Source organism: Tenrec ecaudatus, chromosome 10 (assembly GCF_050624435.1).
Source record: "Tenrec ecaudatus isolate mTenEca1 chromosome 10, mTenEca1.hap1, whole genome shotgun sequence".
Classification (NCBI taxonomy): domain Eukaryota; kingdom Metazoa; phylum Chordata; class Mammalia; order Afrosoricida; family Tenrecidae; genus Tenrec; species Tenrec ecaudatus.
Genome location: NC_134539.1, coordinates 155,808,248 through 155,820,865, shown reverse-complemented (window position 1 = coordinate 155,820,865; position 12,618 = coordinate 155,808,248). Strand labels below are relative to the sequence as shown.

Sequence of the window (12,618 nt, the reverse complement as noted above, 5' to 3'; positions counted from 1 at the left end):
TCTTCCGATCAATTGTCCACCAACAGTGTTCTGTGCCACTGGTTGCCGGTCCGTGAAAGGTTAGCACTGTCCCTAGTTCCTCCTGGGGTGCCCCTCCCTGACATCTCAGCCAGGGTTTGGGACAGGTGTTGCCCCCCTGGTCTCTCCCAGCTGAGGGCCCGAGGAGCACACTCCTGGCAGCTGTGCTGGCTCCTGGGCCCAGCTGTGGCTGACTAGAAGGTGGCCTCTGGGGGTCTTCAGCACACAGTTTTAAATTCTCTGGGCTCCCTCCACTCTCTTTCAAGCCCCGTGAATCGGTTTGTTTTTCATTAGAAGTTTCTTCTACGTTTTGTACCTTCTCTAAGTGGTGCCTTCCGCGGCCTTGGTTGGAGCAGTGGATAGCCGGTGCAGTCTCCGCTTCAGGAGGTTGACAGTCGTTTGGACTGATGGTTGCCTGAGTCCGCCCTTTCCTTCCTTCTGCTCGGTGCCACAAAGAAGGAGACCCTCACAAGCTCTGAAGACCCCCGAGGCTACGCACCCGACCAGCAAGCAGAGCACCTCCGTGACCATAAACTATTTGGCCCATTGGCCTAGAGGCCCCCCCACTCCTGCCCCTCTGCTGAGGCCTCAGTGTGTGTATCTTAGGAGAGACCTGTGGGTGTCGTCAACAGCCGAGCGCTTAAGCATTCCACCACCAGGTGCTTGGCTCCTTCCTAGTAACTCAGATATTAGAGGATGGGGCAAAGTGGACACGCTGCCGGGGGATGCATGGCTGTCACCAAGCCTCTGGACTGCCGAGAAGGTGACCCGCCTACCCTCCACGGGCAGGCGTTACCTGCACCAAAGGTCTTCTTTCCCTGCCTGCTTCGCTGAGCCTGAGGGCCAGCTGCCCCCTTTACTTTCTCACCGGGGTCTCGCGGGCAGTGAGCACACCCCCTCGGTGTCCCAAGAAGGCTGCCCACGTTTCTGGGTCACCTGTCTATCATTGGGCACAATCAGCTTCCATTGCAAACATCTGCAGGTTCGTCCATGCGTAGGATGGGCTTTGACAGAATGAAATGGGGGTGGGGGATTTTGACATGAGACAGAGCTCCAGTGAAGGGCTGGGGAAGCAGATTCCCAGCTGTCATTGACACCTGTCATGTGCCCTCTCTCCTGCCATCCCGTCCCCAAGTCCCGAGACAGAACTGGAAGGTCCCAGCCAGTTCTCCTGGGGCTGGCGCCCTGGGTTTACCAAGGATACCAGACTAAATACTGCTCCAAACACTGCCCAGCCCCCCACACCTGGCTCCCCTGTTGCCCTTGGGGCAGGTGGTAACCCTGACTGGCAGGACCGGTTGACCCATTCCTCCTGATACAGCCTTTCAGAGGGTCTTCCCTGCCCACCTCTGCCCTGGGCAGGGCTTCAGGGACTGGCTGAGGGCCCTCAGGTACAGTCGTAGGCAAAATGGTGACGAGCCGGGCTCCTAACTGCAAGGTCAGTCATTCGAGACCAGCTGCTGCTCCTCTGGAGCAAGACAAGACGTTCTCCTCCCGCACAGAATCACAGTCGTGGAAACCCACAGAACAGTTCTACCCTGCCGTACAGGGGCACTCTGAGTTGGCATCGGCTCAGCCACAGCGAGCTTTGAGTCTTTTCTTCTGTTCCTTGAGCACAGGGGTCCTCCCAACCCACCCACCCCCCAAAAAACCCTCACTGATATCAAGTCAATTCCAACTCAGAGTGCTCTGCTAGGACAGGGTAGAACTGCCCCTGTGGGTTTCCAGGACTGTAAATCTGTGCAGGAGTAAAAAGTCTTGTCTTTCTCCCAGGGAGCGCCTGGTGGATTTAAACTGCCGAACCTTGTGCCTTGAAGCCCCGTGCATAACCCACTGCACCAGCAGGGCTCCTGATGGCCAGTCCACGCCAGCTCACATCCCTCACCCACCAAAGAGGAGCAGCTCCAGCCATCACATTAGGGGTGAGTGGACTGAAGGCTTGACCAGTAAGGCCCACGGGTGATGTTATAAATATCCGAGTGGCCTGGGCAGAAGGAAGGTCCCCTGGCCCTGAGTAAGCACCTTGGGACATGGGGGGAAGTCGGGGATCATAGCGAACAGGGACTCTGACCTCTTCTTTCTCCTAGGCCCCAACTTGCCCCTTCCACAGGGGCCCCAACACCTCATTCGACCTGACTAGAGACGGAATACGGAGGGAGCAGCACTTGTTAGGTTTAGAAACAGTCACCATTAGGGAGAACTGGAGGGGAGCCCTGGAGGTACTGTCGGGGACTACCTACCACAAAGTTGGTGGTTCAACCCCACTATCCTCACTGTGAGAGACGAGACTCTCCTGCTTCCCTACAGATTCTCAGCCCCCAGAAACTCAATATTGGCCCATATGAGTCTGAGTCAATTTAATGGGATTGGTGTGTGTGTGTGTGTGTGTGTGTGTGTGCAATCAAATCTCTCAGTGTAGTGTCTCAGGCTGTGATCGATTTCTAAGAGTCAGTTTAAAACACCGAATACATGGATAGGGCACACGTTTATCAGGTATGTATTCAGTCTCTACTCCTATCTGAGCCAACCAGTTTGCCCAAGGACCAGCGAGGCCTTGCCCAGTGCCCTGGACCCTACTGGCCAGGCTGTCACCCACTTCAGGCTGCTCTCCCCAGCACCACCGACAGTGCTCACAGAGCCTAGGGCCCCAGCAAATGTTTGCTGGACTACTGCCCACAGCACCCCAGAAGGGACATCGTTACAAACTGAGTCCACAAGATTATGTCTCTCCACAGTGCCTGGCTTATTGAGGGGTTCCGGCTGGTATTCTACCCCGACACAATATGGCCAATCTCCCCACCCCAAGTCAGAGGGAGGCGGAGTTTTTAATTGAGAAAGTGCCCCTGCGAGGAGTCCGCAGCGGTACAACGCAGACAGGCTTTGTGATGTCCTGTCTGAAATCACAACACCGAGAACACAACTCCCTGGCTTTGGATTGGACGCTGTGGGGTGGGGCGTCATGGACAGATGTTTGACGTTAACTCAGGTTGCAAAGGTGAAGCACAGGAAACCACTGGGGACCACGAGGCAGCAAGCAGTCCAGGCCGGTATGTCTCAGGCCGTCCTCTCTGTTGACTAGACTCCATCTCAGTCAGGTAGAGAAGACTGTCAACCTTAATTGGTCCTATCAGGTGACATCTGACTCCATCCAATGCAGCCCCACCCAATGATTGCGTAGAGACTGCGTATGGTCAAGGGCCTGAGGCCAACTGCATTTGGGCAGGGTGCTTTCTCTAACTGGATTAAACCAGTGGTTCTCAACTTTCCTAATGCCACGACCCTTTCATACAGTTTCTCATGTTGCGATGACACCCCCCCTCCCCCAATCATAAAATTATTTTTGTCGCTACTTCATCACTGTAATTTTGCTACTGTTATGAATCAGGCGACCCCTGTGAAAGGGTCGTTCAACACCCCCCAAAGGGGTCTTGACCCACAGGTTGAGAACTGCTGAACTAAAATCACTTGGGTACAGTGTTCTCAACCCAACAAAGGTTTGGGAGGAGAGGGCAAACAAACAAGGTGGTAAGAGGGAAATGTTCAGCACAAAAGGCACGCAGGAAGTGGGTGAAGAGAGAAGGTCAGATAGTGTCTGTCTGGTGTCCTTTCAGTGGGCTGGTGTTTGTGGGCCGGGCGGGGGTCCAATGCCAGTAGGCACAACACTCGATCTTGATTGGAGGAGGGGGCTCCTGGGTAGGGCTTGGGGGTAAGCCCGTCTCTGCCAACTATCCTGCTCTGGCCTGAGGGAGGGCCAGAGGGCACGGTGTTGGGTTTCTGCATCTGGTACGCATCCGATAACGTTGCTACCACCCTGGAGTCGATGCCGACTCAGAGCAGTCCTGTAGGACAGCGTAGACCTACCCCTGTGGGTTTCTGAGGCTTCACGGGAGCAGAAAATCTCTTCTTTCTCCCATGGAGCACCTGGTGACTTCGAACTGATGACCTTGGGGTTAGCAGCCCACGTGTAACCACACGACCAGGGCTTCCTCAGTTCATCCCAGGAGCCTCCCTTGGTCTGTACCGAGTACTGGGTTATCACCTGGAGTCGTCTGTCAAGGGCGTTCCCATCCGTCACACATCCTTTGGATGTGTACACCCAGGATCCATGCTTTCTCTCTGAGCTAACACAGGGTGAGTCTTGCTCTGTACAATGACTCAGCATGCACAGACGTGCAGCAGGCTGGGTCCCCACCACCAGCGCCCCACATGTCTTGTGACTCCTAGCGCTGAATGGGACAGATTAGCTCCTACCTACACAGCACCTGAGGGACCCAGGTGGTATAGTGGTTATGTGTTGGGCTGTGATCTGCATGGTCAGTAGTTTGAAACCACCAGCAGCTCCTTGGGAGAAAGAGTGGGCTTTCTACTCCCATAAAGTTACACTGTGGGAACCCCACGGGGATGACTGTGAGCCTGCACAGACTCGTTTGTATAAGGAACCTGCGCCAGGAGCTCAGCTTCCAGGTCCACAGGGCGGGAATCAGAGCACACCTCTAGCCCCAGGTAGAAAAGTGATTCAGGTGACACGGACTCAGGTGACATCTTAGTCTCTGACAAGACTCACTCCTTATCTGAACCGATCTGAGTTCACCTCGAGGAGAGATTTGGAGAAGCTCCCGGAGCAGAGAGCGGGCTAATTACTGATGAGAGAGCACAGGGATGGGGGCCTGATTGCTAAGTGCTTACAGTAGGACGGCACTCCAGGGCTCCGCAAGCCTGCCAATTTACAGTGTTGGAATGGAAGCCCATGTGCCAAAGAGCACGCTGGGTCGCCTCAGAGTGGTGAGGCTCTTAGATGGAATGGGAGGTCAAACCCCGCGAAACAGAAAAGGGTCCGAGGGCACTGGGTGTGTTTCCGTGTTTGGACTCTGGCGAATGCAGACCGTGGATGGTCTTACAGGTATTATAAACGACTCATATTCAGTTAGATCAAGCTTAACTTTATAATCACCGCCAGCATCAGTTTCAAAACATTTGAGACTGTAACTCTCTAGGGGAGTTGTGCTAGTCCTGGTAGACTAGAGAAACAAATTCATAGAAACTCATAGGTGTTTGTTTAAGAGAGTTTTATATAAAGGGTCCTTGTACATTCAGAAAGCAGCCCAGCCCAGTCCAGTCTAAGCCCATAAGTCTGATATTAGCACGATCACAGGCCAGTGGGCAGGAAGTCTTTGGGTCCAGTGGCATAAGCATCTCAGTGCTGGCAGGGGTCTACACTTGGCTTCTTCAGGTCCCAGGGCACGGGGTCTGTCAGTGTAGTGCCATGTGTCTTGTCAGTAGAGTGGCATCTCCAAGGGAGTGAGCAGAGAGAGAAGTGTCTTCCACCTCCAAGGAGGAAATACAGGAATACCCAGAATCCTCAGGGGAAGACCATGCCCACACAGTGACCTCATTGGCTATAACGTGATTGACAAACTAGACTCCACCCCTTCACTCTTAATCCTCGCAAGTCCCAAACTGACGCCAGATGATGTAACTACCACAGGAGTAGACAGCCTCATCTTTCTCCAGAGACAGTTGTGGTTAGGGACCATCAAGGTGGGGTTCCGGATCCTAGGGGCCCCATGGGACAGGGTAGAACTGCCCCACAGGGTATCAGTCTGTCCGCGAGCAGACTGCCTCGTCTTTCTCCCTGGGGTTTGCACCACCCACTTTTCAGGTCAGTAGCCTAACCCTTAACCACTGTGCCCCCTGCCCCGCATGCACACCCTGTTCTATAACGTCCTGCAAACCAGAAATCATGCTTGGTAGAGTCGAGGGTGAGCACAAGGAGGCGAGGCGGACTACCATCGTGGCTGTAACAGACAAGGGTTGTGGGGTGGCGCAGGACCGGACGATGTTTTGCACTGTTGTGTGAGTCAGAACTGGTGCGGTGGCCTCCAACCACAAACTGGGTCGTCTGGTGAGATCCAGAAAATTCACCTTCTAGAAGGGTATCGATGCTTACAGAAAAAAAGGAGGAAAGTAAAACTGAAATTTTAGGACTTGGAGTCTTGTGACAAACAAGTTCACTTCAAACAATCACAAAAACCAACCCCCCCCCACCCCAATAAAACATACAAAAAGGTATTGATGACCATGAGGGGCGGGCCTGATCTCCTGGGGTTCTTGGAAAGAAGCTTCAGGTCTTACAGATTTTCAGGAGACAGCCAAGGCTGAGCCGTGTGATCCTGAGGGAGGGTGGGGGTGTTGGCTTGCGGAAGAACAGATTTCCTAACCACAGGAAGCCTGCGCCAGGGTCACGCCTTGGGCAGGAAGTCGAGACAGGGCTCCTGCGGAGGCTGGTGTGTTGAAGGTGGCCTCATCTAAGGGACAGACTCCCTGCTGCAGAAGAAAAGAATTTTGACAGAAAACGGTGCCTCTCTGGTGGCATTCCCAGGGATCCAGGGATCAGTCCGCTCTGGGACACAAGTCTGGGAGGTTGAGCTATTGGCCGAGGTCACAGACTCATTCAAAGGACATCAGAAATGAAAGCAACGGACCACTGCCATCAAGTTGATTCTGAGTCGTAGTAATAACCCTAGAGAGGGAGAAGGACGGGGCTTTCTACTCCTGTAAACAGTTCCAGGGGGTAGCTGAGGGTCAGCATTGACTATCTGGCAGTGAGAGTTTGGGGTTTATTTTTAACCCTAGAGGACAGAGTAGAACTGCCCCTTTGGGCGTCTGAGGCTGTAAATCTTTGTGGGAGCAGAAAGCCTCATCTTTCTCCCACGGAGCAGCTGGTGGGCTTGAACTGCCGACCAACTCAAACCACTACTCCACTGGAGCTCTCAGACTCAAAGGCAAGTTCAATGTCAGCCAGCTGATGCGAACACAGAGCAGCCCTGGAGCCCCTGGGGGTTTCTGAGACTGTAACTCTTTATGGGAGTAGTGTATTAGGACTTAAATTCTGAGCACCCCTTTGCAGGACAGACTGACTCTATCGACTTCCTTCTCATCATTAGCCAAGGGTGGATCATCTCCATTCCTCTCCAGCCCGCACCTCTAGAGGGGCAAGTCTCTCTTAGAGGTTTCCTAGGTGTGTCCTTGATGGAAGTCACCATACTGGGGACAGTACCAGGGTTTGCATGGTCATGCCCTATCAGACATGGTCCAGAAGCCCTGGACCAGTCTTTCAAATGCTTCTGACAATTTACATGTCCCATGATGGCCCTGTCATCCCACCTGTAACTGTGATGTGTGGATCGGCCACCAATCATGAACTGTGAGCATCTGTCCGAGGTCTGATTTAACTATCGTGGATCCTTGGATGCCATTATGACCTAACAGCCACCATCATCAGGAACATTTTCTGTTCATTGTCCCTTTGAAAACATGGCAAAAGGCCTCAAAATCTAGGTGAGATTGGGTCTCTTTTGCATAGAAAGCCTCCTCTTTTCCCTGTGGAATGGCCACAAAGGTCTCAAACTCCCAACCTCCCAGTTAGCAGTCTAATGCATACCCACTATGTCATCAAGGCTCCAGGGGATTCTGAACCTGTCTCCTTTCCAGCAGGTCCATTGCCCAGGCTGGAGGAAAAGGCCAGGAGACAGGCTAGATGGCTGAACAGTAATGGTGAGGTCACACCACCCCCTGGTGCAGCTGCCCCGAGAGGGTCCTGTGACTTTCCGGGGGGCTTGGGCTGGCTGACTGTGAGGGGAGTTGCTGGGTGGTACCCACACAAGAAAGGTCCTATGCTACCCTAGTGGGGACCAGCCATCTTTAACTCACTGCCATCGATTCAATGCTGACTCATAATGGCTTCCTGTGAGTTTCCGAGACGGTAACTGTTTATAGGCGTAGAGCCCAGTCTTTCTCTCAAGGAGCTGCTGATGGGTTGGAACTGCTGACCATGTGGACCACAGGCCACCATGTAACCACTACATCACCAGGACTCCATAGCCGTCCTTAGGGTATTTCCACTCCCAGCCTTCCCCAGACACACACCAAAAGGAGGTGTTAGAGTTTGTATTGTAAACAGCACACCAAGAAGGAGTTTACTTCTCTGGGAGTGGCTGGAAAAGAGGCATTTGTGTGAACACAGCCAGAGGTACAGAAAGACGCAGCATGAAAAGATGGTCTCATTCCAGGTCATAGTCCTGCCCCTTTTCTTCCAGCTCCATTCCTGTTCATTTTCTGAGTATCCTTCCTAGGGAAAAAGAAATGCTTATGCATACCTCTATACCACCCCCACCCCCCAAATAAACCAAAACCACAACCCAAACCAAAAAACCTCACTGTTATCCAGTTGATTGTGACTCATGATGAGTCTGTGGGGCAGTGCAGACGGCCGTGAGCATCTGGACTGTAACTCTTTACCAGAGTAGGATCCCTCACCTGGGTTGGGTGGTTTCCAAGGAGTAACCACTACACCACCAGGGCTCCTTGCATCTATACCAGCTGTATACTCGTAAGGTTATGTGGGTGTAAAAAAAGCAGTCGCAGCCCTAAGGGTCCTAAGCCATGAAAATGGGTGAGGCTGACCTGCTTCTTGCTTGAACTGGTCACCCACGCTGAGTTAGCTAAGAGGACAGACAGTGCAGGATCAGCTTGGAGCCTTGGGCACCTTCTCCACCCCATCTCCTCCCCCACGGCAGTCCCAGGATCTCTGTGGTGCCCCAGGCAGTGCTCTGTGCTGGGAGAGAGGAGGTTTGGCTGGTTTTCTGCTGTGTTGGGGTTTTCCACTTGGTCACAAGGAAAAAGTAAAAAACAAAAAATGAAACCCAACCCCCTTGTCATCAAGCCATTTCAACCCGGCCGATCCTACAGAGCCAGGCAGGGTAGAAGTACCCCCACAGCGTTTGAGGCAGTGAAGCTTTCTCCTGCCCGAGCTGGTTGGCAGGGGAACTATTAACCACAAAGCCGCCTGGGCTCAGGGAAAAGGCCCCAGTTCCCAGAGGCTTCCCGCGTTCTCCCGCTGGGTTTTAAGCGATGATCCTAAAGAACCCAGTAGGAAGGTGGGCGCAGTGGGCTTTAGCCTGGAAAGTCAGGAATGGTTCTGAGCAGGAGCCTGCTATGTCCGTGACTAGGCTACGGTGGGCGCAGCACACACCTGCCGAGCGAGTAAGGTGCCTGGAGTGTGTGGGTGCTAAAGCCTCTGGCATCAGGACTGCTCTGCCCACATAGGCCGAAGCACGCAGCCAAGACTGGAAAAGCGGGGCTCACCGAAACCCCGAAAAGCTGGGAGCTGGGACGCCTGCTCGGGCCCCTTGGCCCAGAGTGAAAAAACCTCAGGAGATTCATTCCGAGAAGGGACAGCTGAATCGCTTCGGCGATCTTTCCCAAAAGCAGGTGTTCCTTTAGCTCCACCCTACTCCCCCACGTCGAGCACGTGGCCACAGCAGGACCTTGCGATCCACCAGCCCTTGCGAAATCCGAAACCTTGCCGACTGGGCGAGAACCAAGCCTCAGAGGGCGGGCCCTGGGGGCGTGACCACCCCCGGCGCTGAGCTGCTCGGCGGGACGGAGCTGAGCCACGCGTGCGCAATTACTGCCGTGAGAATCGGAGGCGGAGACAGACCTCAGATCTAGGGGCGGGGCTTGGAGGCGGGCCGCGTGGGCGCCCTTGCGCAGGCGTGGGCCCTGGCGGTGGTCACGTGCCGGAGTGGGTGTGCGTGTGGGTACGCGTGCGCCAGTGCGGGACTGGGCGGTGGCCGCACACCGAGTGTGAGCGTGAACGGGGGCCGGGGGCGGTGCTTTTGACTAGGGGGCGGTGCTTCTGGGAGGCCGGGCGCGCGCGCAGGCGCAGCCCCGGACGGGCGGGCGGTGGTGTGTGTATCGCGTGTGCCACTGGTGCGCGTGCGCGCGGCAGGCGGGGCGCCGGAGCCGAAGGGCCGGAAGCGCGGCCGCGGGGGCGGGACTCATCGCTGAGGCAGCGAGCGAGTGAGCGGGCGAGCCGGCCGGCGGCGCGGGACGGACGGTGAGGCGAGCGGCAGCCGGGGCCGTGGAGCCCGGCGCCGGCACCATGGAGGACGACGACAGCTACGGTCAGTGCGCCCGCGGCCCGGCCAGCCAGCGTCCCGCTCCCTCCCTCCATCCCCGCGGGCGGGCCGGGCTGCCGGGGCGGCGGGCGGAACGCGGAGGCCGGGCTCCGCGGGCCGGGCGCCGATGGCTGAGGGCACCGAGGTCGGAGCGCCGCGGTCTCCAGGGCCCGGGTCTCGGGGGGCGCGTCTCGGGGCGGGGTCGCTGTCACCAGCAGCGCCTTCCTGGCCGCGGGGCCCGAGCGCACGGTCTGTCTTCCCGGTAGTTTCCGGCTCTGGCTCCGTAAGTTGCGAGCCCCGGTCCGTTTCTTTGTTCGGGGATGAAAATGACGGGGCAGGTCATCCGAGGCGGTGGCCTCGCCGGGACGTGTCCCCAGGGGACCCGGGCGTGCAGGCCTATCGTTGTCAGCTGTGGACTGGCCGTCTCGCACGGACCAGCCAGCTGCTGCCCGGCCGGCCGCCTGTCTGCGGGGCTGGGACCCGCGCAAGGACAAGCCGAGTTGTCCAGCCCTTTCGGGGCTGCTCCAGCCACCTTAGCCTAGGGACACGGTGACAGCCTGACCTGTCTGTCCCCGGAGCACTTTGAGGCGGCAGAGGGTGATTTGCTCGTGGACCGCGGCGCGTCCACACTTGACCCAGCACCGCTGGCAGCCCAGCTCCAATGGGGCGGAATCTGAAACACTTGCCAGCCCCATTTGGGACCCACCGTGGGTTGCTGGCCAAGGTGATGTAGGTGGCGTCTTGTTGGTGTTAGTGAGCAAGCTTTGACACGCCAGCTGTCAAGACATAAACAGGAAAGCGTGTTGTTGTGGTGTCTGGTATAATTTTGAGTAACTCATTGAAGAACTGGCTACTGCTGAAGAGGTGGGTTTGGGAGTAGCAGCTTGCTCTCAGGAGCCTCTGTGGCTTTTACGCTGGCAGCCCGCCCTGAGACAGGTGTCCTGGTGAGCCCGGGTGGTCAGTGTTGGGGCGGTGAGCCCAAAGGTCGGTTCCAGCCACAACAGCTGTGGAAACCCAGTGGGGAAGTTCTGCTCAGTCCTGATATGAGTCAAAATTGACCCAATGTCCATGAGAAGGCAAGGCAGTAAGGGCCTGTACTTTCCTTTTGTGATTTAGAAAGAGATTTGCTGGCCCCCGAAGGTTTCTCATGGGCACTTCTCTGCCTCCACCTAAAGTTCTTACCCACAGCACCCAAGCAGGAAGCTATTGGCTGGTTGTTTTAATACATTATGTATGCATTGAGACTTTAACAAACACACATTTATGCTCTTAGTTGTTTAGGAAGCTAGAGGTCCGAATTCAGGGCTTTCTCGCTGTGGTGGCTCTGGGGGAAGGGTCTTCTTGTCTCCTTTCGACATCTGGGGACCTACCATTCCTTGGAGATCTCCATGGGGCCTGGCATCAGTCTTCCTCTGGGTCTAACAGGGTCTCGGTGCAGGGACAGAACCAGAATCCAAAGGCTGCACCCTGTTCCTGTTTCTGCCTTCTTGGTGGTAGTAGGTCTTTCCAGTCCAGTTGGTTTCTTTTGTTGTGGTCATTGTTGTTTGTTTGTTTAATAAAAGATTTTATTGGGGGCTCTTACAGCTCTTATTACAATCCATACATCAATTATATCAAGAGTATTTGTACATATATTGCCATCATTATTTTCTAGACATTTACTTTCTATTGAGCCCTTGGTATCCGCTCTTTAAAAAAAATATTTTATTAGGGGCTTATACAGCTCTTACATCAATTGTGTAAAGCACATTTGTACATTCATTGCCCTCATCATTCTCAAAACATTTGCTCTCCACCTAAGCCCCTGGCATCAGCTCCTCATTTTCCCCCTTCCTCCTCCAAGCCCCCTCCCTCATGAACCCTTGGTAATTTATAAATTATTATTTTGTCATATCTTGCACTGTCTGATGTCTCCCTTCACCCACTTTTCTGTTGTCGGCCCCCCAGGGAGGAGGTCACATGTAGATCCTTGTAATCGATTCCCCCTTTCCAACCCACCCTCCCTCCACCCTCCTAGTATCACCACTCACACCACTGGTCCTGAAGGGATCATCCGCCCTGGATTCCCTGTGTTTCCAGTTCCTGTCAGTACCAGTGTACATCCTCTGGTCTAGCCAGATTTGTAAGGTAGAATTGGAATTATGATAGTGGGGGAGGAAGAAGCATTTAGGAACTAGAGGAAAGTTGTATGTTTCATTGTTGCTATATCGCACCCTGACTGGCTCTTCTCCTCCCCAAGACCCTCCTATAAGGGGATGTCCAGTGACCTACAAATGGACTTTGGATCTCCACTCTGCACTCTCCCCCTCATTCACAATGATATGATTTTTTGTTCTGATGATGCCTGATTCCTTGGACACCTCATGATCGTGCAGGGTAGTGTGTTTCTTCCTTGTGGGCTTTGTTGCTTCTGAGCTAGATGGCCACTTGTTTACCTTCAAGCCTGTAAGACCCCAGACGCTGTATTTTTTGATAGCCTGGCACCATTAGCTTTCTTCACATTTACTTATTCACCTGCTTTGTTTCAGCGGTTATGTCGGGAAGGTGAGCATCATAGAATGCCAATTTAATAAAAGAACATATTCTTGCATTTAGGGAGTACTTGAGTGGAGGCCCAATGTCCTTCTGCTACCTTAATACT

The 12,618-nt window shown here is 54.5% G+C and overlaps 1 protein-coding gene across 2 annotated transcripts in view; it reads left to right on the top strand.

Annotated features, from left to right (window-relative positions):
* Window positions 1-9,823: 9,823 nt before the first annotated feature.
* CYTH1 (cytohesin 1) overlaps window positions 9,824-12,618 on the top strand; it is a 69,491-nt gene continuing 66,696 nt past the window's right edge. Inside the window, exon 1 of one of the 2 annotated variants that reach the window (XM_075562300.1) lies at window positions 9,824-9,983. In XM_075562300.1, coding sequence (XP_075418415.1) covers window positions 9,962-9,983 — 22 coding nt within the window. In that variant the 5' untranslated portion in view covers window positions 9,824-9,961. The remainder of the gene's footprint in view (window positions 9,984-12,618) is intronic. The other variant, XM_075562301.1, reaches the window with a different exon arrangement.